General features: G+C 46.9%; 1 protein-coding gene across 1 annotated transcript in view; it reads left to right on the forward strand.

Annotated features, from left to right (window-relative positions):
* Window positions 1-3,616: 3,616 nt before the first annotated feature.
* LOC124043076 (transcription factor E2F3-like) overlaps window positions 3,617-27,500 on the forward strand; it is a 24,128-nt gene continuing 244 nt past the window's right edge. The window contains exons 1-8 of the mRNA XM_046361248.1: window positions 3,617-3,622; window positions 3,668-3,717; window positions 10,294-10,400; window positions 14,172-14,391; window positions 21,932-22,093; window positions 22,592-22,706; window positions 24,463-24,640; window positions 26,103-27,500. The exon at window positions 26,103-27,500 is cut by the window's right edge and continues 244 nt beyond it. Of these exons, the coding sequence (XP_046217204.1) occupies window positions 3,617-3,622; window positions 3,668-3,717; window positions 10,294-10,400; window positions 14,172-14,391; window positions 21,932-22,093; window positions 22,592-22,706; window positions 24,463-24,640; window positions 26,103-26,359 (1,095 nt within the window). The 3' untranslated portion in view covers window positions 26,360-27,500. The remainder of the gene's footprint in view (window positions 3,623-3,667; window positions 3,718-10,293; window positions 10,401-14,171; window positions 14,392-21,931; window positions 22,094-22,591; window positions 22,707-24,462; window positions 24,641-26,102) is intronic.

A 27,500-nucleotide genomic window follows, 5' to 3' on the forward strand; every position in this document is an offset into this window, starting at 1 on the left:
GGGCCCCTCCCCCTTCCCGTCATACGTCACGACGCAATCACGTCACTCATTACGCCTCCGTAGTAAGAAAAATGTCTGCCCCCATGGATGGAGCAAATGTTTATCCAATTTCAATGTTTGTACTTTGAAGGTATGAGTGATTTTCATTCAGTTGTTTAAATGTGCACTGTGTTTACTGTAGTGTGTTTTTAAAATAAAGTTGTCACCTCTATATATTGTTTTGTTGACGTCAAAAGTCCGTACAAATGCACTAGCACAAACTGCGTCCTCGGCCATGCTTGGAAATATGCTAACGTTAGCTAGCTAGCCCTGTTAGCAGTTACTGGGACGTTAGCCACCGTAATAACTTTAATGTGCCGCTGGGGTAGCTTTTATTATCCCATTGTATTTACCTTTACTTCTACTGTATGTTACATACTAGTTAACTACCTAGCTAATGTTGTGGATCTAGCTATGTCATTCACAGGTATCACCCACAGAGAGAAGGGAACCCAAAGGAGACGGGTGGAGGTAGAAATGGAGACAGGGGTGGAGGCAGGGGGTATGGGCTGAGGAGGAGGTAGGGGAAGGGACTTCCAGAACTGGGGCAGAGGGGGACATGATGGCCCGTCTCGGGGTCCTGGGACACATGATGTTGTTTCTGCAAGGGAGAGGCTGGGGAAGGGGAGACTTTGGCAGGCAACAGGAACGCAGAGGGATCTATACCACCCCTTCACTGCAGTCTATGGGAGGCCAGTAAGAAGATGAAGGAGCAGCAGGCTGTGATACTGGCCTTCTGGGGATAGAATATGAAGCAACCCATACCCCTGCCTCCACCCCTGTCTCCATCTCCACCTGTCTCCATTGGGTTCTCTTCTCTCTGTGGGTGATACTGGCCTTCCAGGGATAGAGGATGATGTTTGAGCTAGCTACATTTCATTACACCCGCCTAATGCCTATATATAGGTATAGGAAGTACTGGCCAGTACTTCTTTGTCTTCTTTCTTCACCTTCGTGAAAGGACATTGAAGGTGACAGCTATTTGGGGCCTAAAAACAATGATCAAATCCTCATGATATGGGGAGGCAGGGTAGCCTAGTGCTGGACTAGTAACCGAAAGGTTGCAAGATCGAATCCCTGAGCTGACAAGATACAAATCTGTCGTTCTGCCCCTGAACAGGCAGTTATCCCACTGTCCCTAGACCAGTTAACCCACTGTCCCTAGACCAGTTAACCCACTGTTCCTAGACCAGTTAACCCACTGTTCCTAGACCAGTTAACCCCTGTTCCTGTTCCTAGACCAGTTAACCCCCTGTTCCTAGACCAGTTAACCCCTGTTCCTGTTCCCACAGTTCCTAGACCAGTTAACCCACTGTTCCTAGACCAGTTAACCCACTGTTCCTAGACCAGTTAACCCACAGTTCCCACTGTTCCTAGACCAGTAGACCAGTTAACCCACTGTTCCTAGACCAGTTAACCCACTGTTCCTAGACCAGTTAACCCACTGTTCCTAGACCAGTTAACCCACTGTTCCTAGACCAGTTAACCCCCTGTTCCTAGACCAGTTAACCCACAGTTCCTAGACCAGTTAACCCACTGTTCCTAGACCAGTTAACCCACTGTTCCTAGACCAGTTAACCCACTGTTCCTAGACCAGTTAACCCCACTGTTCCTAGGCCGTCATTGAAAACAAGAATTTGTTCTTAACTGACTTACCTAGTTAAATAAAGGGTAAAAATAAAATGACTGCATTGCATTTGAATGTTATTTTTGCTAGATGTTAGGCTCACAGGAAAATAATCAATGCAAGAAGACTCAATACGAGAAGAATGCAAGGTTTAATAATAAAACATAAATAAAATCCTTTTGAGGGGGGGGGCTTATATTTGTACTATTTCATTGATGTACTTTTATTATATACATGTGTAAAATTGATTTTTAAAATATTTTTATGTCCCAAATCCTCCTGAGACACCTTCGGAGACCTGGGTCACAGTCAGCCATTATCAACGCCAGCCCTGGAGCTTTTAGGGTTCAGGGCCTTGCTCAAGGGCACATCGGCAGATTCTTCACCTTGTCGGATTCAAACTAGCAACCTTTCAGTTAATGCCCCAACGCGCTAACCGCTAGGCTACCTGTTATAGTCTTGTTCCAGGGCGGTGCCAGGTTTCCTCCAGACGTGACGCTTGGCATTCAGGCCAAAGAGTTCAATCTTGGTTTTATCAGACCAGAGTTTTTTGTTTCTCATGGTATGAGAGTCCTTTAGGTGCCTTTTGGCAAACTCCAAGCGGGCTGTCATGTGCCTTTTATTGAGGAGTGGCTTCCGTCTGGCCACTCCACCATAAAGGCCTGATTGGTGGAGTGCTACAGAGATGGCTGTCCTTCTGGAATGTTCTCCCATCTCCACAGAGGAACTCTGGAGCTCTGTCAGTGATCATCCGGTTCTTCACCTCCCTGACCAAGGCCCTTCTCCCCCGACTGTTCAGTTTGGCCGGGCAGCCAGCTCTAGGAAGAGTCTCAGTGGTTCCATTTTAAGAATGATGGAGGCCACTGTGTTCTTAGGGACCTTCAATGCTGCAGAAATGTTTTGGTACCCTTCCCCAGATCTGTGCCTCGACACAATCCTGTCTCTGAGCTCTATGGACATTTCCATCAACCTCGTGGTATGGTTTTTGCTCTGACATGCACTGTCAACTATGGGACCTTATATAGACAGTTGTGTGCCTTTCCAAATCATGTCCAATCAATTTAATTTACCACAGTTGGACTCCAATAAAGTTGTAGAAACATTTCAAGGATGATCAATGGAAACAGGATGCACCAGAGCTCATTTTCGAGTGAGGGTCTGAAAACGTAGTTATTTCTGTTTTTTATTTGTAATAAATTTGCAAAACTTTCAACAACAAAAAATCTCACTTTGTCATAATGGGTTATTCGTGTGTAGATTAAGAAACATTTTAATTTAATCCATTTTAGAATAAGGCTATTACGTAACAATGTGGAACAAAGCCAATGGGCACTGTTTATATATGGTGTTTACCTGACATGATCCAGTTTGACGTTCAGCAGACAAGGTATCGCTTTGTGTGTCGAAAATCCTCACCCATTGGTCAAACACAGTGACGCAATTACGTGTAGGGAGACTGATATGACGCTGACCAATAGCATACCATATTCAAATATCGTTTAAAACATTCCCGGGAAATCCGAGTTTCGCGGGAGGGCCCTTCGCGGGTAAACTGCATCCCCTTATTCATTGTCAGCTTCCTGGAGCCATTTTTTAAACATCCAGAACGGAGCTTTCGACTCAATCAAATCCGTTGCATCTTCCCGTTTTAGAAACGTATCGTTTATACAATTTGAACGAATGGGCATGTAAGATATTAGTCTAACGATATCCCTGATTATTTTGGGTCGAGCCGAGACGAACTTTGAGGAGAAAGTGCTCCAAAGTAGCGGAGGTAACAAAACGGACATTTGACCCTGAAGATGAGAAAGAGGGGAGTCCCGGAAAAAATCCTAATTTCAGGGGTCGGAGGCTCCTCCATGGACAAAAAACAAACGGTTATGACCCGGTACAGCAATGGGACATATTATCAGATTTTAACAACTCCGCCATGCCCGAACCAGACTAACAATGTCGGTGTCGCAGACCCGACCGTGAGTCAGCTTTACACTACACCCATAGGGGTGTCTACAAACGGGACAGGACCGCGACCAGCCCTCGGAAGACCCCCGGTAATTTATAACACGATTGCTCTTTTGGCATACAAATATATGAAGTGCAAGTTGACCAGTTCGCTAATAACTGTGTATTATATTCTAGTGACATATCCTAGTTATTTAACTAGTACCATTAGCTAGTTGGCTACAATTGCTAGGAAGTAGTAGTAGTAGTAGTATACAGTGCTATGTTTTTATTTGATTTAGCTTAATACACTAATTTATGTTCTACTGCACACAGTCACACGTTTTTGTGATGCACCACTTGTAACTTTTCCCACTGCGAGTTGTCCCCTTCGACAGTGGATTTATAAAAGGGTTATATTGAAGAACAATGGGTAAACTAGTTAACGTTTTTAATTAGGTTTAGTTGCCTAGTTAGCCACATGGCAAGCATACACCACGTTAGTTGGAAAGCCAACACATCTAGTTAGTGAACTATGGTCTTATTCGACGCGTTTTAAACCAATATAACCTCGTTGTTTCTCTCTCCCACGTCGTCCATATCCAGCAGCAGCCACAATTCTTAAAAGTTTTGATCTGCAGAAATTATATCGTAATTAATGACCCCGAATCAATCTTTAATTAAAAATATATATATATATAATCGACGACAACAAACAAACGTGTCTTATTCATGGTACCTAGTTAGTAAAATACCATCGTCTAGCGATAAATCAAAGGGAATATATCATTATATATATATATATTATTATATAAACAACCAGAGACTAGGCCTTCAACCACACTTGGAGGGGGATGGGGTGAATCCGGTCCCCGTGTTACTGTGGGACACAAGTTTCTGTCGGTTGTGTTTCCCCCATTTTGTGATCCTTCGCTCCCGGCGGCTCAAAAAAAAATCACCGCGTGTGGAGTCAAACTGAAAGGTATTTTCCATAAGTCCCCTCGTTGTCATAAAACTAAAAGTGCACCAACTATCTGTCACGTCGCTCGATAGCTATAATACATTGTTTTGATAGCCAACATGGAGTCATGCCACGAGGAAGTCCCAACACATTTCAGATTTTGTTGTGATATGTGGTCAAATCGTGAAAGTTAGATTTTTGTTGTTGTAACTTGCAAGCTGCTTGCCACACACACGGGAAGATGCATATTAACTCACACTATGAAATAATTTATGCAAAAGCATTTAAGGTGGGACTCTAACCCGAAACATACTTGACCACAGTTCAAAGAATCAAGCAACTTGCAATGTAAAGTAAAGACATCATCAATGTGGAAGGAGAGGTGCTATGGCCAGTAGTCTGCTCTATAGATCTGCCAGTCTGTCTCCTGGTGCTATGGCCAGTAGTCTGCTCTATTCTATAGATCTGCCAGCCTGTCTCCTGGTGCTATGGCCAGTAGTCTGCTCTATAGATCTGCCCGCCTGTCTCCTGGTGCTATGGCCAGTAGTCTGCTCTATCTATAGATCTGGTGCCTGTCTCCTGGTCTGTCTGCTCTATAGATCTGCCAGTCTGTCTCCTGGTGCTATGGCCAGTAGTCTGCTCTATAGATCTGCCAGCCTGTCTCCTGGTGTTATGGCCAGTAGTCTGCTCTATAGATCTGCCAGTCTGTCTCCTGGTGCTATGGTCAGTAGTCTGCTCTATAGATCTGCCAGTCTGTCTCCTGGTGCTATGGCCAGTAGTCTGCTCTATAGATCTGCCAGCCTGTCTCCTGGTGCTATGGCCAGTAGTCTGCTCTATAGATCTGCCAGCCTGTCTCCTGGTGCTATGGCCAGTAGTCTGCTCTATAGATCTGCCAGTCTGTCTCCTGGTGCTATGGCCAGTAGTCTGCTCTATAGATCTGCCAGCCTGTCTCCTGGTGCTATGGCCTGTAGTCTGCTCTATAGATCTGCCAGTCTTTCTCCTGGTGCTATGGCCAGTAGTCTGCTCCTGGTGCTATGGCCAGTCTATAGATCTGCCAGCCTGTCCTGTCTCCTGGTGCTATGGCCAGTAGTCTGCTCTATAGATCTGCCAGCCTGTCTCCTGGTGCTATGGCCAGTAGTCTGCTCTATAGATCTGCCAGTCTGTCTCCTGGTGCTATGGCCAGTAGTCTGCTCTATAGATCTGCCCGCCTGTGTCCTGGTGCTATGGCCAGTAGTCTGCTCTATAGATCTGCCAGCCTGTCTCCTGGTGCTATGGCCAGTAGTCTGCTCTATTCTATATATCTGCCAGCCTGTCTCCTGGTGCTATGGCCAGTAGTCTGCTCTATAGATCTGCCAGCCTGTCTCCTGGTGCTATGGCCAGTAGTCTGCTCTATAGATCTGCCAGCCTGGTGCTATGGCCAGTAGTCTGCTCTATAATCTGCCAGCCTGTCTCCTGGTGCTATGGCCAGTAGTCTGCTCTATAGATCTGCCAGCCTGTCTCCTGGTGCTATGGCCAGTAGTCTGCTCTATAGATCTGCCAGCCTCTGCTCTATAGATCTGCCAGCCTGTCTCCTGGTGCTATGGCCAGTAGTCTGCTCTATAGATCTGCCAGCCTGTCTCCTGGTGCTATGGCCAGTAGTCTGCTCTATAGATCTGCCAGTCTGTCTCCTGGTGCTATGGCCAGTAGTCTGCTCTATAGATCTGCCAGCCTGTCTCCTGGTGCTATGGCCAGTAGTCTGCTCTATAGATCTGCCAGCCTGTCTCCTGGTGCTATGGCCAGTAGTCTGCTCTATAGATCTGCCAGCCTGTCTCCTGGTGCTATGGCCAGTAGTCTGCTCTATAGATCTGCCAGCCTGTCTCCTGGTGCTATGGCCAGTAGTCTGCTCTATAGATCTGCCAGCCTGTCTCCTGGTGCTATGGCCAGTAGTCTGCTCTATAGATCTGCCAGTCTGTCTCCTGGTGCTATGGCCAGTAGTCTGCTCTATAGATCTGCCAGTCTGTCTCCTGGTGCTATGGCCAGTAGTCTGCTCTATAGATCTGCCAGTCTGTCTCCTGGTGCTATGGCCAGTAGTCTGCTCTATAGATCTGCCAGCCTTTCCCCTGAGATAAACTAGGTGTCCTGATCTCACTTGACCGTGTTTACATGGGCAACCAGTATCCCCGTGGTATTCAGGATACTCAAGTAGTCTTGTTTTTGAGTTGACTCATATACACATGACATCCCGTTTTACAATAACCCCAAACAGATTGTATCCCCGTTCTGAGCAACCTGGATAAAATGCCTGGGATATGCTCATCTAAGACTGGGTACTGTGGCATGTAAACATCATTTTTTTTGATCTGCCGCAAGCTTCGTTCTGCAAATCATTGGTATTGTGTGATGTTTTCATCTGATTGTAAAAACAAAACGACTTCAAAAAGTAGGTTACCCGTTCAGTTTGATTCACCATAATGAATTTACAACTTGCTACTTTCACCTCTAATTTAGACGAGTTTCTGCGTATAATTTCCCGACATGTGGTTGGTCATTTGTTTGTCAACTATAGATACACGCAGGGGCTGTAGGGTAGCCTAGTGGTTAGAGCATTGGACTAGTAACCGAAAGTTTGCAAGTTCGAATCCCCGAGCTGACAAGGTACAAATCTGTCGTTCTGCCCCTGAACAGGCAGTTAAGGATAGGATAAGTAATCCCTCTCACCCCCCTCTTTAAGATTTAGATGCACTATTGTAACGTGACTGTTCCACTGGATGTCATAAGGTGAATGCACCAATCTGTAAGTCGCTCTGGATAACAGCGTCTGCTAAATGACTTAAATGTAAATGTTAACCCACTGTTCCTAGGCCGTCATTGAAAATAAGAATTTGTTCTTAACTGACTTGCCTAGTTAAATGGAGAGACTAAATAAAGGAGTGTCCAGAATGTCCTACATCGATAGACTGAATGCATTAGTCATCTATACTGAACGAAAATATAAACGCAACAATTTAAACGATTTTATATAATGAATTCATTAGGCCTTAATCTATAGGATTTCATGACTGCCCAGCCAATCAGAATATGTTTTACCACACAAAGGGGCTTTAATGACTGCCCAGCCAATCAAAATATGTTTTACCACACAAAGGGGCTTTAATGACTGCCCAGCCAATCAGAATATGTTTTACCACACAAAGGGGCTTTAATCAGAATATGTTTTACCACACAAAGGGGCTTTAATGACCCAGCCAATCAGAATATGTTTTACCACACAAAGGGGCTTTAATGACTGCCCAGCCAATCAGAATATGTTTTACCACACAAAGGGGCTTTAATGACTGCCCAGCCAATCAGAATATGTTTTACCACACAAAGGGGCTTTAATGACTGCCCAGCCAATCAGAATATGTTTTACCACACAAAGGGGCTTTAATGACTGCCCAGCCAATCAGAATATGTTTTACCACACAAAGGGGCTTTAATGACTGCCCAGCCAATCAGAATATGTTTTACCACACAAAGGGGCTTTAATGACTGCCCAGCCAATCAGAATATGTTTTACCACACAAAGGGGCTTTAATGACTGCCCAGCCAATCAGAATATGTTTTACCACACAAAGGGGCTTTAATGACTGCCCAGCCAATCAGAATATGTTTTACCACACAAAGGGGCTTTAATGACTGCCCAGCCAATCAGAATATGTTTTACCACACAAAGGGGCTTTAATGACTGCCCAGCCAATCAGAATATGTTTTACCACACAAAGGGGCTTTAATGACTGCCCAGCCAATCAGAATATGTTTTACCACACAAAGGGGCTTTAATGACTGCCCAGCCAATCAGAATATGTTTTACCACACAAAGGGGCTTTAATGACTGCCCAGCCAATCAGAATATGTTTTACCACACAAAGGGGCTTTAATGACTGCCCAGCCAATCAGAATATGTTTTACCACACAAAGGGGCTTTAATGACTGCCCAGCCAATCAGAATATGTTTTACCACACAAAGGGGCTTTAATGACTGCCCAGCCAATCAGAATATGTTTTACCACACAAAGGGGCTTTAATGACTGCCCAGCCAATCAGAATATGTTTTACCACACAAAGGGGCTTTAATGACTGCCCAGCCAATCAGAATATGTTTTACCACACAAAGGGGCTTTAATGACTGCCCAGCCAATCAGAATATGTTTTACCACACAAAGGGGCTTTAATGACTGCCCAGCCAATCAGAATATGTTTTACCACACAAAGGGGCTTTAATGACTGCCCAGCCAATCAGAATATGTTTTACCACACAAAGGGGCTTTAATGACTGCCCAGCCAATCAGAATATGTTTTACCACACAAAGGGGCTTTAATGACTGCCCAGCCAATCAGAATATGTTTTACCACACAAAGGGGCTTTAATGACTGCCCAGCCAATCAGAATATGTTTTACCACACAAAGGGGCTTTAATGACTGCCCAGCCAATCAGAATATGTTTTACCACACAAAGGGGCTTTAATGACTGCCCAGCCAATCAGAATATGTTTTACCACACAAAGGGGCTTTAATGACTGCCCAGCCAATCAGAATATGTTTTACCACACAAAGGGGCTTTAATGACTGCCCAGCCAATCAGAATATGTTTTACCACACAAAGGGGCTTTAATGACTGCCCAGCCAATCAGAATATGTTTTACCACACAAAGGGGGCTTTAATGACTGCCCAGCCAATCAGAATATGTTTTACCACACAAAGGGGCTTTAATGACTGCCCAGCCAATCAGAATATGTTTTACCACACAAAGGGGCTTTAATGACTGCCCAGCCAATCAGAATATGTTTTACCACACAAAGGGGCTTTAATGACTGCCCAGCCAATCAGAATATGTTTTACCACACAAAGGGGCTTTAATGACTGCCCAGCCAATCAGAATATGTTTTACCACACAAAGGGGCTTTAATGACTGCCCAGCCAATCAGAATATGTTTTACCACACAAAGGGGCTTTAATGACTGCCCAGCCAATCAGAATATGTTTTACCACACAAAGGGGCTTTAATGACTGCCCAGCCAATCAGAATATGTTTTACCACACAAAGGGGCTTTAATACAGACAGAAGAACTCCAGTATGAAATGTCATCAGTTTGACCGGTTTCAATGACATTAAAAGATGAGAAACACAAAGATTTCAGTTTTGTCTTGGGTGCATATTTTATATTCTGTGGTTGAAATACTGTCTGCTTGCATAAGTGTCAACGATATAACACATTACAAGCACCTTCAACGTTTTCTCGAGACGCTGAAAGAAATCCTATTTCTCCACTTTTGTTTCCCAAAACAAACTTAATATTTGTTATATTCCGTTACATGTGAGAGGTTATCGGTCTACAGTCAGTGTCCATATTTCAGTTTATAGGGACTTGCCGTCCCTACACTCTAACCACTAGGGTACCTGCCGCCCCTCCACTCTAACCACTAGGGTACCTGCCACCCCTCCACTCTAACCACTAGGGCTACCTGCCACCCTCCACTCTAACCACTAGGCTACCTTCCGTCCCTCCACTCTAACCACTAGGGTACCTGCCGTCCCTCCACTCTAACCATTAGGGTACCTGCCGTCCCTCCACTCTAACCATTAGGGTACTTGCCTCCCTTACTCTAACCACTAGGGTACCTGCCGCTGTGACTCCACTGAGGGTTGTTCTCCATCTGAATGCTTCCAGATGTTCAACCTCTGTATAACTCTTCTGTCTCAGGCGAAGCGTCGGTTGGAGCTGGAGGAGAGGGACCAGTACACCACTGAGCCAATCAGTGAGCCCAGAGCTAAGAGAGCCACCACTACACTCCCTCAGAAGAACCCAGAGTAAGTGACTGGGGGGGGGGGGGTACTTGACGTCCCTCCACTCCTACCCCACTAGACATGCCGCCGGGGTCCCTCCACTCCCCCAAATTCCAGAAAGCCTACAGTATTATACTAGAGCTACCTGCGTCCCTCCACTTAACCATGGAACTCCCTTCCATCTCCATCATTGATCTCAAATAAAAAACCACTATTCCTGCCGTCCCTACAACGCTCTAACCACTAGGGTACCTGAACTGGGTCGTTGTCCCTAAACTCTAACCACTAGGGTACGTGTGCGTCCCTACTTCAACCACATCATCTACATGAATGTTCTCCACTCTAACCACTAGGAAGAGTACCTGCCCCCTCAACAGCTCTGAGGACTAATAAAATACCAAAATCCCGTGCTAACCACTGGCGTTACCTTTTCTTAGTCATCAACCACTAGGAAGATGTTTTAACCAGAGGCGACTTGCAGCCCTCCATTCTTACCACTAGAGACTTTTCTAACCACTGGCCTGCCGTGAGCTACACTCTAAACTGGATTCCGTCCCTAATTGACCACTGGGGCCTGGTCCCTAGTCGGTCCACTGGGAATATGAGGCCCTAGACTCTACCACTGGGGTATTTAGTTCAGGACTGTTGCCGTCCCTACATCTAACCACTAGGCTACCTGCCGTCCCTACACTCTAACCACTAGGCTACCTGCCGTCCCTCCAGTTGGGGACTAGTGTAGCAGAGGTCCAGGTCTAACCACTGGGGAAGAGCATGTTTCACTAATCTTCTGGACCGCAACAGCGGTGTATTGGCTGTTCAGGAGGGGCTCCGAATAGGAGAAAGGCCTTTTAAGTGCCACTTCTTGGGTGAATATGTCCTTTGTCTGCAGCTGAATGACCCCATGGGTGAATAAACTTGGTATGAGCCCTCCACTTAACCATTAGGGTACCTGCCGTCCCTCCATTTAACCACTAATATAGAATCTCCACTATTAATATAGAACCTAACACTCCATTAACCACTAGGCTACCTGCCTAACCACTAACCATTAATATAGTCCCTCCACTCTAACCACTAGGGTACCTGCCACCCTCCACTCTAACCATTAGGGTACTTGCCGTCCCTCCACTCTAACCACTAGGCTACCTGCCGTCCCTCCACTCTAACCACTAGGGTACCTGCCGTCCCTCCACTCTAACCATTAGGGTACTTGCCTCCCCTGAGAAAGACTGTACGCTGTGACTCTTGAGGGTTGTTCTCCATCTGAATGCTTCCAGATGTTCCTCTGTATGAACTCTGTGTGTCCTGGGCTGACTGTGTCGGTTGGAGCTGGAGGAGTGTTCCTGGGCCAATCAGTGAGCCCAGAGCTGAGAGCCACCACACACTCCTCAGAAGGCCCAGAGTAAGTGACTGGGGGGGGGGGAGTGTTCCTGGGCTGACTGTGTGACCTGGGCTGACTTTTCCCAGTCCCCCAAATTCCTGAAAGGCTGACTGTATGAGCCTGGGCTGATTACTGGAACTCCCTTCCATCTCATCATTGATCTCAAATAAAAAGCCAATTCTCTGAAGTAACAGCTCCCTTCCTGGGCTGACTGTATTTGAACTGGGTCGTTGTTGTGTCCATTCCCTGTGTGCTGACCAACTTCCCAGAGCAGAGCAGGTTAAATGAAGTGTGGAAGAACATGTTTCACTTCTTCTGGACAGCTGAGCTGTGTGTCCTGTTCCCTGAGGGGCTTGACTGAAAGGCCTTTAAGTGCCTTCCCTGGGGTGAATATGTCCTTCGTCTGCAGCTGAATGACCCCATGGGTGAATAAACTTGGTATGAGCTTTACTGATTGCCCATGCCATTTAATATAATATAGAACCTAACACTATTAATATAGAACCTAACACTATTAATAGAGAACCTAACGCTATTAATATAGAACCTAACGCTATTAATATAGAACCTAACGCTGTGTTCCTGGAACCGACTGTGTTAATATGAAACTAACTGCTATTAATATAGACCTGGGCTGACGCTATTAATATAGACCCTAACGCTATTAATATAGACCCTAACGCTATTAATATAGACCTAACTGTATTAATATAGACCCTAACGCTATTAATATAGACCCTAACGCTATTAATATAGACCCTAACGCTATTAATATAGACCCTAACGCTATTAATATAGACCCTAACGCTATTAATATAGACCCTAACGCTATTAATATAATATAATAATAATAATAATATATGCCATTTAGCTGACTGTGTGTCCCTGGGCTGACTGTGTGTCCCTGGGCTGACTGTGTGTTCCCGGGCTGACACCTTCCCTGGGCTGACTGTGTGTTCCTGGGCTGACTGTGTGTCCCTGGGCTGACTGTGTGTTCCTGGGCCCTCCAGGGCTCCTGTGTGTCCTAACCCATCTCCTGTCTCTCCCTCCAGCTCCTGTCTGTGTGTCCCTTTCCTCTCCTCTCTTTCTCTCCAGCTCCTGTCTGTGGTCCCTTTCCTGGGCTCCTGTCTCTCCCTCCAGCTGGGCTGTCTGTGGTCCCTAACCCATCTCCTGTGTGTCCCTTCCCTGTGTTCCTGTCTGTGGTCCCTTCCCATCTCCGACTGTCTCTCCCTCCAGCTCCTGTCTGTGTGTCCCCATTCCTCTCTCGACTGTCTCCCTTCCTCTCCGACTGTGTGTAACTTCCCATCTCCTCTCTCTCCCCTTCCTGTCTGGGCCCCATCTGTGTCTCCCTTCCTGTCTGTGGTAACTAACCCATCTCCTTCTCTCCCTTCCTGTCTGGGCCGACCCATCTCCCTTCCCCTCCTGTCTGTGGTGTCCCTTCCCTGGGCCGACTGTGTGTCCCTTCCCTGGGCCCTCCTGTCTGTGTAACCCCATCTCTCCTGGGCCTCCTGTCTGTGGTCCCCATCTCTCCTGGGCCGACTGTCTGTGTAACTAACCCATCTCCTCTCTGGGCCTCCTGTCTGTCCCTTTCCTGGGCCATCTCCTCTCTCTCCCTTTCTGTGGTAACTAACCATCTCCTCTCTCTCCCTCCTGTCTGTGGTAACTCCCTTCTCCTGGGCCCCTCTGTCTGTGTGTCCCATCTCCTCCTCTCCCCCTCCTGTCTGTGGTAACTCCCATCTCCTGTGTCTCCCCTCCTGTCTGTGGGCCGACTAACCCATCTCCTCTTCTCCCTCCTGTCTGTGTAACTAACCCATCTCCTCTGGGCCCCTCCTGTCTGTGGTAACTAACCCATCTCCTCTCTCTCCCTCCTGTCTGTGGTAACTGTCTCCTCTCTCTCCCTCCTGTCTGTGGTAACTAACCCATCTCCTCTCTCTCCCTCCTGTCTGTGTAACTAACCCATCTCCTCTCTCCCCTCCTGTCTGTTAACTAACCCATCTCCTCTCTCTCTCTCCCTCCTGTCTGTGGTAACTAACCCATCTCCTCTCTCTCCCTCCAGCTGCTGTCTGTGGTAACTAACCCATCTCCTCTCTCTCCCTCCAGCTGCTGTCTGTGGTAACTAACCCATCTCCTCTCTCTCCCTCCAGCTGCTGTCTGTGGTAACTAACCCATCTCCTCTCTCTCCCTCCTGTCTGTGGTAACTAACCCATCTCCTCTCTCTCCCTCCTGTCTGTGGTAACTAACCCATCTCCTCTCTCTCCCTCCTGTCTGTGGTAACTAACCCATCTCCTCTCTCTCCCTCCTGTCTGTGGTAACTAACCCATCTCCTCTCTCTCTCCCTCCTGTCTGTGGTAACTAACCCATCTCCTCTCTCTCCCTCCTGTCTGTGGTAACTAACCCACCTCCTCTCTCTCCAGCTCCTCCCTCCCCATTAGAGAAGACCAGGTATGACACATCTCTATGCCTCCTGACCCAGAAGTTTGTCCAGCTGCTGGCCCAGTCCAGTGACGGGGTGGTGGACTTGAACCGGGCCGCGGAGTCCCTCAAGGTGCAGAAGAGACGCCTCTATGACATCACTAACGTCCTGGAGGGGGTCCATCTCATCAAGAAGTCCTCCAAGAACAACATCCAGTGGCTGTGAGTGGGGGGGGGGGGGGGGTTGGTACACGGCTGTGAGTGGAGGGGGGCTTGATACACGGCTGTGAGTGGAGGGGGGGCCTTGATACACGGCTGTGAGTGGAGGGGGGGGCTTGATACACGGCTGTGAGTGGAGGGGGGCTTGATACACGGCTGTGAGTGGAGGGGGGGCTTGATACACGGCTGTGAGTGGAGGGGGGCTTGATGGAGGGGGGGGCACGGCTGTGAGTGGAGGGGGGGCTTGATACACGGCTGTGAGTGGAGGGGGGCTTGATACACGGCTGTGAGTGGAGGGGGGGCTTGAGTGGAGGGGGGGCACGGCTGTGAGTGGAGGGGGGCTTGATACACGGCTGTGAGTGGAGGGGGGGGCTTGATACACGGCTGTGAGTGGGGGGGGCTTGATACACGGCTGTGAGTGGGGGGGGCTTGATACACGGCTGTGAGTGGAGGGGGGCACGGCTGTGAGTGGAGGGGGGATACACGGCTGTGAGTGGAGGGGGGCTTGATACACGGCTGTGAGTGGAGGGGGGCTTGATACACGGCTGTGAGTGGAGGGGGGCTTGATACACGGCTGTGAGTGGGGGGGGCTGTGAGTGGAGGGGGCTTGATACACGGCTGTGAGTGGAGGGGGGGGGCTTGATACACGGCTGTGAGTGTTACATTTCCCGTGTGTGTGTGTGTGTGTGTGTGTGTGTGTGTGTGTGTGTGTGTGTGTGTGTGTGTGTGTGTGTGTGTGTAACATGTGCTATTCTCTCCTCGTGTTTGTTTTTATTTTATTTATTTAACCAGGAAGGGCTCATTGAGATTTGAAATCTCTTTTTCAAGAGCGTCCTGGTCAAGATGGGCAGCACCAAGTCATTACAGAAAATGACAGACACACAACGTGTAAAACTACAAGTAATCTAGTAAAAACCATTGAATTCACAAGAGAATAACAAAATCATAAAACAGCAAATTAAAAACATTGACAGGTCAGGGAATCAGTCTCAACATCCTTAATCAGTGATTTAAAAACATTGACAGGTCAGGGAATCGGTCTCAACATCCTTCATCAGTGATTTAAATTGGGAATCCACAACATCCTTCATCAGTGATTTAAAACATTGACAGGTCAGGGAATCGGTCCAACACCAATTTTAAAAACGGGACAAGTTCTTCCAGTTTAAAAGTATTTTGTAAGGTGTTCCAAGGCGATGGTGCAGAGTACATAAAAGCCCTTTTACCAAATTCAGTTCGGACATTTGGAACAGTTAGCAGGATAAAGTCCAGTGAACGAACAGACTACCCACCACATTTCTGAACAGTAAAAATGGCCAAATAAAAAGGTAGTAAACCCAAAATGGCTTTGTAAATAAAAGTATACCAGTGACTGAGCCTACGAGTGACTGGAGAAGGCCAGCCAACCCTGGTATACAAAGTGTAGTGGTGCGTAAGGGTTTTGCAGTTTAAAATAAATCTCAAAGTGCCATGGTAAAGAGTGTCAATTGATCTCAAACACTGAGCGGAAGCATTCATATATAAGATATCCCCATAGTCTAGTAAAGGCATAAATGTAGCTGATACTACTAGCCTCCTTCTGGCTTCAAAAGAAAAACAGGCCTTATTCCTAAAATAAAATCCCAATTTCAGCTTCAATTTTTTTGTAAGTTGTTGAATATGCAATTTAAGAGAGGCCGTCGTCAATTAAAATTCCAAGATATTTACATGAGGTTACAACCTCTAATCTCATTGCCCTGACAGGTAGTAATAGGTGAAAGGTTCAGAGGTCTATTTCTTGCTTTAGAAAACACCATTAGTTTAGTTTTGTCAGTATTGAAGATAAGCTTCAATTGACACAAGGTATGTTGAACAGTATAAAAAGCAGTCTGCAAGTTCTGGAAAGCTTTTGTAAGAGACGAGGCACAACAATAAATACACAGAATCCTCAGCATAAAAGTGAAGTTGTGCATTTTGCGCATTTTTGTCTAAATGATTTATATAATTAGAGGGGACCAAGTACAGTGCCCTGGGGCACACCACTGCAGACAGCCAATTTAACAGACATGAGCCCATCAGATTGAGTTTACTTAGTTCTATCAGACAGATAGTTGGCAAACCATGCAACTGCATGCTCTGAAAGACCTACACTTGACAATCTCTGCCTTTGTAAAACATGATCAACTGTATCAAAAGCCAGAGATCAATACAAAGTGAGACACAGTGCTGTTTTTTGTCAAGGGCTTCAGTGATATCATTTAAAACCTTCATGGCTGCTGTAATTGTGCTCTGCTTCTTCCTGAAGCCCGATTGGTACATTGATAAAATAGAGTTAGTATATAATAATTATTTCAGCTGTTCACTCACAAGGGCATCAAGTATTTTCACTGGGGTGACAGCTTTGAGATTGGCCTAGAATTATTTAAAAGAGTTGGATCTCCCCCTTTTAAAAGTGGTAGGACAAATGCTGATTTCAGAACTTTGGAAAGTCATTACATTCCAGGGTTAGTGTCACGTTCTGACCTTTAGTTTCTTTGTTTTGTCTTTATTTTAGTGTGGTCAGGGCGTGAGTTGGGGTGGGCAGTCTATGTTCCTTTTTCTATCATTTGGGATTTCTGTATTTGGCCTGGTATGGTGTCCAATCAAATCAAGCTGTCAATCGTTGTGTCTGATTAGGAACCATACTTAGTTAGCCTGGTTTCACCTTTGAGTTATGGGTGATTATTTTTCAGTTTCAGTGTTTGCACCATTCCAACTGTTTCTAACTTTCATTTTGAAAACTCTGTCTTTTGTATTTTGTATAAATTTTCCATTAAATCACATTATGGATACATACCACGCTGCAGTTTGGTCCTCTGATCCTCCCTACTACTCCTCGGAGGAGGAAGAGGAGGAAGACAACCGTTATAGTTAGATTGAACAGAGATGTAAGTGGTTCAGCTATGAAATCAGCTGCCAGATTTAAAAAGCAGGGATCCAAAAGATCAGGACCTGCAGGCTTTCTCTGATCTAAGGATTTCAGGGCTTTATGTACCTCCTGCACTGAGAATGATCAGGACCTGCAGGCTTTCTCTGATCTAAGGATTTCAGGGCTTTATGTACCACCTGCACTGAGAATGATCAGGACCTGCAGGCTTTCTCTGATCTAATGATTTCAGGGCTTTATGTACCACCTGCACTGAGAATGATCAGGACCTGCAGGCTTTCTCTGATCTAAGGATTTCAGGGCTTTATGTACCACCTGCACTGAGAATGATCAGGACCTGCAGGCTTTCTCTGATCTAAGGATTTCAGGGCTTTATGTACCACCTGCACTGAGAATGATCAGGACCTGCAGGCTTTCTCTGATCTAAGGATTTCAGGGCTTTATGTACCACCTGCACTGAGAATGATCAGGACCTGCAGGCTTTCTGTGATCTAAGGATTTCAGGGCTTTATGTACCACCTGCACTGAGAATGATCAGGACCTGCAGGCTTTCTCTGATCTAAGGATTTCAGGGCTTTATGTACCACCTGCACTGAGAATGATCAGGACCTGCAGGCTTTCTCTGATCTAAGGATTTCAGGGCTTTATGTACCACCTGCACTGAGAATGATCAGGACCTGCAGGCTTTCTCTGATCTAAGGATTTCAGGGCTTTATGTACCACCTGCACTGAGAATGATCAGGACCTGCAGGCTTTCTCTGATCTAAGGATTTCAGGGCTTTATGTACCACCTGCACTGAGAATGATCAGGACCTGCAGGCTTTCTCTGATCTAAGGATTTCAGGGCTTTATGTACCACCTGCACTGAGAATGATCAGGACCTGCAGGCTTTCTCTGATCTAAGGATTTCAGGGCTTTATGTACCACCTGCACTGAGAATGATCAGGACCTGCAGGCTTTCTCTGATCTAATGATTTCAGGGCTTTATGTACCACCTGCACTGAGAATGATCAGGACCTGCAGGCTTTCTCTGATCTAATGATTTCAGGGCTTTATGTACCACCTGCACTGAGAATGATCAGGACCTGCAGGCTTTCTCTGATCTAAGGATTTCAGGGCTTTATGTACCTCCTGCACTGAGAATGATCAGGACCTGCAGGCTTTCTCTGATCTAAGGATTTCAGGGCTTCATGTACCACCTGCACTGAGAATGATCAGGACCTGCAGGCTTTCTCTGATCTAAGGATTTCAGGGCTTTATGTACCACCTGCACTGAGAATGACCAGGACCTGCAGGCTTTCTCTGATCTAAGGATTTCAGGGCTTTATGTACCACCTGCACTGAGAATGATCAGGACCTGCAGGCTTTCTCTGATCTAACGATTTCAGGGCTTTATGGACCACCTGCACTGAGAATGGCAACAAGATAAACGTTTGACCAGCTCTCACTGGTTCATCTACACAGGGTTGGACTAGAGACAGTGGACACTGGTTCATCCACACAGGGTTGGACAGAGACAGAGGACACTGGTTCATCCACACAGGGTTGGACAGAGACAGAGGACACTGGTTCATCCACACAGGGTTGGACAGAGACAGAGGACACTGGTTCATCCACACAGGGTTGGACAGAGGACACTGGTCCATCCACACAGGGTTGGACAGAGGACACTGGTCCATCCACACAGGGTTGGACAGAGGACACTGGTCCATCCACACAGGGTTGGACAGAGGACACTGGTCCATCCACACAGGGTTGGACAGAGGACACTGGTCCATCCACACAGGGTTGGACAGAGGACACTGGTCCATCCACACAGGGTTGGACAGAGGACACTGGTCCATCCACACAGGGTTGGACAGAGGACACTGGTCCATCCACACAGGGTTGGACAGAGGACACTGGTCCATCCACACAGGGTTGGACAGAGGACACTGGTCCATCCACACAGGGTTGGACAGAGGACACTGGTCCATCCACACAGGGTTGGACAGAGGACACTGGTCCATCCACACAGGGTTGGACAGAGGACACTGGTCCATCCACACAGGGTTGGACAGAGGACACTGGTCCATCCACACAGGGTTGGACAGAGGACACTGGTCCATCCACACAGGGTTGGACAGAGGACACTGGTCCATCCACACAGGGTTGGACAGAGGACACTGGTCCATCCACACAGGGTTGGACAGAGGACACTGGTCCATCCACACAGGGTTGGACAGAGGACACTGGTCCATCCACACAGGGTTGGACAGAGGACACTGGTCCATCCACACAGGGTTGGACAGAGGACACTGGTCCATCCACACAGGGTTGGACAGAGGACACTGGTCCATCCACACAGGGTTGGACAGAGGACACTGGTCCATCCACACAGGGTTGGACAGAGGACACTGGTCCATCCACACAGGGTTGGACAGAGGACACTGGTCCATCCACACAGGGTTGGACAGAGGACACTGGTCCATCCACACAGGGTTGGACAGAGGACACTGGTCCATCCACACAGGGTTGGACAGAGGACACTGGTCCATCCACACAGGGTTGGACAGAGGACACTGGTCCATCCACACAGGGTTGGACAGAGGACACTGGTCCATCCACACAGGGTTGGACAGAGGACACTGGTCCATCCACACAGGGTTGGACAGAGGATTCGCTGGTCCATCCACACAGGGTTGGACAGAGGACACTGGTCCATCCACACAGGGTTGGACAGAGGACACTGGTCCATCCACACAGGGTTGGACAGAGGACACTGGTCCATCCACACAGGGTTGGACAGAGGACACTGGTCCATCCACACAGGGTTGGACAGAGGACACTGGTCCATCCACACAGGGTTGGACAGAGGACACTGGTCCATCCACACAGGGTTGGACAGAGGACACTGGTCCATCCACACAGGGTTGGACAGAGGACACTGGTCCATCCACACAGGGTTGGACAGAGGACACTGGTCCATCCACACAGGGTTGGACAGAGGACACTGGTCCATCCACACAGGGTTGGACAGAGGACACTGGTCCATCCACACAGGGTTGGACAGAGGACACTGGTCCATCCACACAGGGTTGGACAGAGGACACTGGTCCATCCACACAGGGTTGGACAGAGGACACTGGTTCATCCACACAGGGTTGGACAGAGGACACTGGTTCATCCACACAGGGTTGGACAGAGGACACTGGTTCATCCACACAGGGTTGGACAGAGGACACTGGTTCAGTCAATCCACACAGGGTTGGACAGAGGACACTGGTTCATCCACACAGGGTTGGACAGAGGACACTGGTTCATCCACACAGGGTTGGACAGAGGACACTGGTTCATCCACACAGGGTTGGACAGAGGACACTGGTTCATCCACACAGGGTTGGACAGAGGACACTGGTTCATCCACACAGGGTTGGACAGAGGACACTGGTTCATCCACACAGGGTTGGACAGAGACAGAGGACACTGAATCCAGCAGCCTAGCAGATGATAACAAAGTGCTCATTGAAACAATTCAGCATTTCAGTTTTGTCATATACAGCAACAGAGTCCTTCAAAACACATGACGGTGATTCATTAACATGACTGGTACCAGACATCCAGAACATTCTAGGTTCATTCTGGGTCATCAGTGGTACCAGACATCCAGAACATTCTAGGGTCATTCAGGGTCATCAGTGGTACCAGACATCCAGAACATTCTAGGGTCATCAGTGGTACCAGACATCCAGAACATTCTAGGGTCATTCAGGGTCATCAGTGGTACCAGACATCCAGAACATTCTAGGGTCATCAGTGGTACCAGACATCCAGAACATTCTAGGGTCATCAGTGGTACCAGACATCCAGAACATTCTAGGGTCATCAGTGGTACCAGACATCCAGAACATTCTAGGGTCATCAGTGGTAACAGACATCCAGAACATTCTAGGGTCATTCAGGGTCATCAGTGGTAACAGACATCCAGAACATTCTAGGGTCATTCAGGGTCATCAGTGGTAACAGACATCCAGAACATTCTAGGGTCATTCAGGGTCATCAGTGGTAACAGACATCCAGAACATTCTAGGGTCATTCAGGGTCATCAGTGGTAACAGACATCCAGAACATTCTAGGGTCATTCAGGGTCATCAGTGGTAACAGACATAAAATATTCCGTCTTGGTCTTCCTGAAAAGAAAAGAACACTTGTTTCGTAACTGCCTAAAAATAAGCCAATCAGCATCAGAACATGATTTCCTTGCTTTAGCCCAGGCTAGGTTACGGTCGTGACTAATACAAGACAGCTGAGAAGAAACCCATCTGAACCCATTATCCCTCCCTTTAACTCTGAACCCATTATCCCTCCCTTTAACCCTGAACCCATTATCCCTCCCTTTAACCCTGAACCCATTATCCCTCCCTTTAACTCTGAACCCATTATCCCTCCCTTTAACCCTGAACCCATTATCCCTCCCTTTAACCCTGAACCCATTTTCCCTCCCTTTAACCCTGAACCCATTATCCCTCCCTTTAACCCTGAACCCATTATCCCTCCCTTTAACTCTGAACCTGTTAACATGTCCTCTCCTCCTCCTGTGTGTGTGTTAACATGTCCTCTCCTCCTCCTGTGTGTGTGTGTGTGTGTGTGTGTGTGTAGGGGCTGTAGCCTGTCTCCAGAAGGAGTGGCCAGTGTCCAGACCCCTGGCTCTGTGGGTAAACAACTGCTAGAGTTGACCCAGGAGGAGAGGAGACTGGACGAACTCATACACACCTGCACACTCATCGTCCAACAGATGACTGAAGACACACCCACAAGGAGATAGCCTTCCTTTACAACGTGTGTGTGTGTGTGTGTGTGTGTGTGTGTGTGTGTGTGTGTGTGTGTGTGTGTGTGTGTGTGTGTGTGTGTGTGTGTGTGTGTGTGTGTGTGTGTGTGTGTGTGTGTGTGTGTGTGTGTGTGTTGCGTGTGTGTGATTGCGTGTGTGTGATTGCGTGTGTGTGATTGCGTGTGTGTGATTGCGTGTGTGTGATTGACATGCTGTGTGTGAGAGTCTGTATCTGATTGCTTTAGAGTGACATGCTGTGTGTGAGAGTCTGTATCTGATTGCTTTAGAGTGACATGCTGTGTGTGAGAGTCTGTATCTGATTGCTTTAGAGTGACATGCTGTGTGTGAGAGTCTGTATCTGATTGCTTTAGAGTGACATGCTGTGTGTGAGAGTCTGTATCTGATTGCTTTAGAGTGACATGCTGTGTGTGTAGAAGTGTGTTCTTGACCTCTGTGTGTGAACGACTACTTTCTCCTTAACCTCTCGGTACGTTTGCGTACATATCGTATGATGATGTGAAAAGGATTCCTAGTCTGAATGACCAGACGGTCATCATGGTCAAAGCCCCTGCTGAAACCAGGCTGGAGGTGCCAGACCCTGCAGAGGTACACACACACACACACACACACACACCTAAACAGAGACCAAACAGGGATCCTGGTAACACTTCCTCTCGTGTCACGTCCCTGCAGACAGTCACTGATTAGACTGATACACTATGCAATTACACAGGTTTGTGGACACCCCTTCAAATGAGTGATTTCTGCTATTTTATCCACACCCATTGTTGACAGGTGTATAACAACTGCACAGCCATGCAATCTCCATAGACAAACACTGGCAGTAGGCTGGCTGGCACCGTATTCGAAGAGCTCAGTGACTTTCAACATGACACCTTCGTAGCACCTTTCCAACAAGTCAGTTCGTCAAATGTCCGCCCTGCTAGAGCTGTCCCCCGGTACACTGTAAGTTCTGTTATTGTGGAAAGTGGAAACGTCTAGGAGCAACAACGGCTCAGCAGTGAAGTGGTAGACCACACAAACTTGCAGAACGGGACCGCCGAGTGCTGAAGTGCATAAGTCTGTCCCCGGTTGCAACACGCTCACGACTATCGAATTCCAAACTGCCTCTGGAAGCAACGTCGACACTATAACTGTTCTTCTGGAGCGTCATGAAATGGGTTTTCATGGCCATGCAGACGCCCATAATCCTATGATGGGTTTGGTGGATGAAATGGGTTTTCATGGCCATGCAGACGCCCACAATCCTATGATGGGTTTGGTGGATGAAATGGGTTTTCATGGCCATGCAGACGCCCACAATCCTATGATGGGTTTGGTGGATGAAATGGGTTTTCATGGCCATGCAGACGCCCACAATCCTACGATGGGTTTGGTGGATGCCAGCAGAACGCTACCTACCCGACAGCGTTGTGCCAACTGTAAAGTTTGGTGGATAAATAATGGTCTGGGGCTTGTTTTCATGGTTCGGGCCCCTTTAGTTCCAGTGAAGGGAAATCTTAACGCTACAACATACAATGACATTCTAGATTATTCTGTGCTTCCAACTTTGTGGCAGCAGTTTGGGGAAGGCCCTTTCCTGTTTCAGCATGACAAAGCCCCCGCGCACGAAGCACCATACAGAAATGATTTGTTGAGATTGGTGTGGAAGAACTTGAGTGGTCTGCACCGAGCCCTGACCAGAACCCCCATCGAACACCTTTGAGATTAATTGGAACGCAAACTGCAAGCCAGGCCTAATTGCCCAACCTCGGCGCCCGATCTCACTAATGCTCTTGTGGCTAAATGGAAACAAGTCCCCTCAGCAATGTTCCAACATCTAGTGGAAAGCCTTCCCAGAAGACTGAAGGCTGTTATAGCAGCAATGTTCCAACATCTAATGGAAAGCCTTCCCAGAAGAGTGGAGACTGTTATAGCAGCAATGTTCCAACATCTAGTGGAAAGCCTTCCCAGAAGAGTGGAGGCTGTTATATCAGCAATGTTCCATCATCTAGTGGAAAGCCTTCCCAGAAGACTGGAGGCTGTTATAGCAGCAATGTTCCAACGTTTAGTGGAAAGCCTTCCCAGAAGAGTGGAGGCTGTTATATCAGCAATGTTCCAACATTTAGTGGAAAGCCTTCCCAGAAGACTGGAGGCTGTTATATCAGCAATGTTCCAACATTTAGTGGAAAGCCTTCCCAGAAGAGTGGAGGCTGTTATCGCAGCAAACGCAGGGCTCAACTCCATATTAATGCCCATTATTTTAGAATGAGATGATCAACGAGCAGGTGTCCACATACTTTTGGTGTATGATTGGTTGTAAGTTTGGTTGATACATGTTTTTTTTGATTGCCCTATCAAGAGTCTCCAGGTCCACTTGAGCAGCACCCAGGGTCCAATAGAAGTCTTCCTGTGCTCCGATGATCACGCCCCTTCCTCCCCACTGAAAAACAACTCTGCGCCGAACGAACATGCACATCAGTCTTCATCTTCGTCCTATGCCAGTGGAAACTCCACATCCTTCCTCAAGGTGTCACAAGGTGAGCCCATAGGACTTAGAAATCTGCATCTGTCCCATTTTGACGTCTTGTGAGGTCACGGGCAACGCCATTGAGGCCACCTCCATTTTGAAGTAGTCTGTTTTCTTCTTCTATTATTTAGGAGTTGATAAACAAACTGAAAGGGTGCACACTGGCCCCTGTTGTGTTTCTGAATGGGTAAACGGCCAAGGTTTGAGATGTACGGTCACCTGCAGTTATGGAATGTTGGCTCACAAGTACAGTTTAATTGGCTGATCCCTCCTGACGACCTGGATGCAATCGTATGCTCTTTCCTTAACCTATAGGAAGTCCCGGTCAGATGACTACTTCAAAATGATCAGCGTCTTTAACCCTCCTGTGTTCCGGTCCAATTGGACTGATTTACAAGTTTTCTCTCTGAAAAAAAACGTAGTTAATTTAATCGGATTGTCATAAGGTTCCATGACTTTGTCCACACAGGGTATCTGAACACACAAAATAATGTTGGATGATTTTCATTACATTACATTTTGTGTGTTTTATTTAACGTTTGGACACCTGTGGTGTTCCCGATCAAAAATGACCGGTCATTAGAAACTAATAGGTGAGACTACAATCAGTGGATAAAAATTTAGTTCAGGCACATGCTCATTCATCTGATTGACACACTTCCTCTCCCAGACCATGTGTGTTTGAGCGTGTAAACACACACACACACACCTCACTCCCCTTCTTGGCTTCCATGGCAACCCCCACGGAACCCCGCCTGTTGTCATTCTCACAAACTATCGCAACATTGTTTCAATAATATATAGACCTTTTCTCGCAGTTTTGGTATATAAAATATTTTTGAGGCCTTGTTCACAATACATTCTGTGGCAACACAATGACCAAACGATATACTGTATGTGAGGCTCTTGATCATATCTTTGATCATGACGCTGGTGAGCAGGAGAGAGGCCAGAAAACTGACAGTGAAGATACATTAGAGGAGAAAGTAGTCTGATAAATAGCACAATATATTTCATCTGAGTACTTGTTATAGTCAAAATAATCCATTATACTCTTTTTTTTTTTTTTTTTTTCTTAAAAACGAGTTGTATGAGCTCAGGTAAATGAGGCCTACAGGCCATAAAGAGTGAATAGAAGTTCAAAATGTATAATGTTCACAAAAACTTATATTGATAAAAACATCCAACTCAACATTAGGTGACAATATATGTATTATTATGGATTTATAATCAACTATAACGGTGGCGGCCATTTTGAACCGGGAACACAGAATGAATTGACATGACACAAACACAACAGGAGGGTTAATGTTGCCGCCCGTGCTTAAACATGGTTTTGGAGAGTCCTCTTATCTACCTCTGGGTGAGCCCCACCTTCAGACTTAATTCTGTGGTGAGTTATTGGAAACTTAACTCTCACCTTTCTCTCACCCTTTTTTTCCTCTTCTTGCTCTCTACCCATCTCTCACCAGAGGGTAATAACTACACCGGTACTGGTTTCTCCAACGCCCTGTCCAGCCTCCCAGCATGCTCTGCGGTGACAGTTACTCCTGTCTCCCCCCTGCCCTCCTCCCTCCTCCCCCTCCAGGATGTTGACCTGGAGCCCTTCATCCCCCTGTCTCTCGTGGGGGATGACTACCTGCTTAGCCTGGGCGAAGACGAAGGCATCAGTGACCTGTTCTCCTACGATCTGGACCGGCTTCCATTAGACAACCTGCTCTGTAATTGAATGAAATGTAATCTCAGCGGCCATTTTGGGGAATTTTAGTTTGGCCATTTTGTAGCCAGATTCATGGTCCCAATGTGGTTGTTTCCACTTATAAAGGACTGATTCAGAGCCCAGTGGGCTCTATGGAATGCAGCACAGCGGCCATTTTGGAGCAAGGCTTTTTTTTCTTGACCTTGTGGACTGGACTGCTCATAGAGGACCTGCTGTGTAATTGACCCCTGGCCAGCGACGAGGGTATAGAGCTGATCAAAGGAAGTAAGTTTCAGTTCAGACTCACTGTAGTGGTGAATTCTGTGGCTGAAAGAATGGACAAAGCCTGTCTTTCTGGTTTTGCACTGACAGGCAAACCAACATCCTAAACAATCACTCATTCTCCATAGCAGACTGTTATCTAAATGAACTGTTCTCATTTGAAAGCAGAAGTTGTCCCTAACAGAGATGAGTTATGGACGTTAACCCATGAACACAGATTCTTACCCATATCTACCGTTGTGTGACTTGTGAACTTGTGTTTTATAATGTGAGCCGATGATCGGTCCTGGTTCTCAGCTCACCAGAGTAGAGCAGACCCGGTATCTACGTCCCAAGATGGTGATCTCTGCCTGGGCATCAATAAAATAAAAAAATTGCAAGAGGTACCTGGTCTTCCACATGGAGCCATCTGACACAATACTGGAAGAGACTGACTGGTAGTGTTCAGATAACCAGAGTATGTACTGAAAGATGGGCCTTCTCCTGATACAACAGTTTGCTACACAATTGGTGTATGTTTTGTTTGTTGTTTAGAAGAGGAAGTGAATATTGCTCCTGTTGCCGTGTGGGACATCCACTACATGTCCTTCTCCTGCTGTCGACGAACTTCTTTAATATCCAGGGATGAGCAATGTGCCTCCACACACACACACACCACCATGCAAGAGTCACGTAGACAAGCCCCCATTTTGTTTTAGCCATGCTAGCTAGCATGCTAGCAGCCATGCTAGCAGCCAAGCCATGCTAGCAGCCAAGCCATGCTAGCAGCCAAGAATAATTGAATAACTAACGTATTAACCAACTCAGTCAATTCTCAGGGCTCCCAAATTACTTTCTACTTGAAATATAATTTTATTACTTAATTAAAATGTACAAATGAATTGTAATG

Source organism: Oncorhynchus gorbuscha, linkage group LG09 (genome assembly GCF_021184085.1).
Source record: "Oncorhynchus gorbuscha isolate QuinsamMale2020 ecotype Even-year linkage group LG09, OgorEven_v1.0, whole genome shotgun sequence".
Classification (NCBI taxonomy): Eukaryota; Metazoa; Chordata; class Actinopteri; order Salmoniformes; family Salmonidae; genus Oncorhynchus; species Oncorhynchus gorbuscha.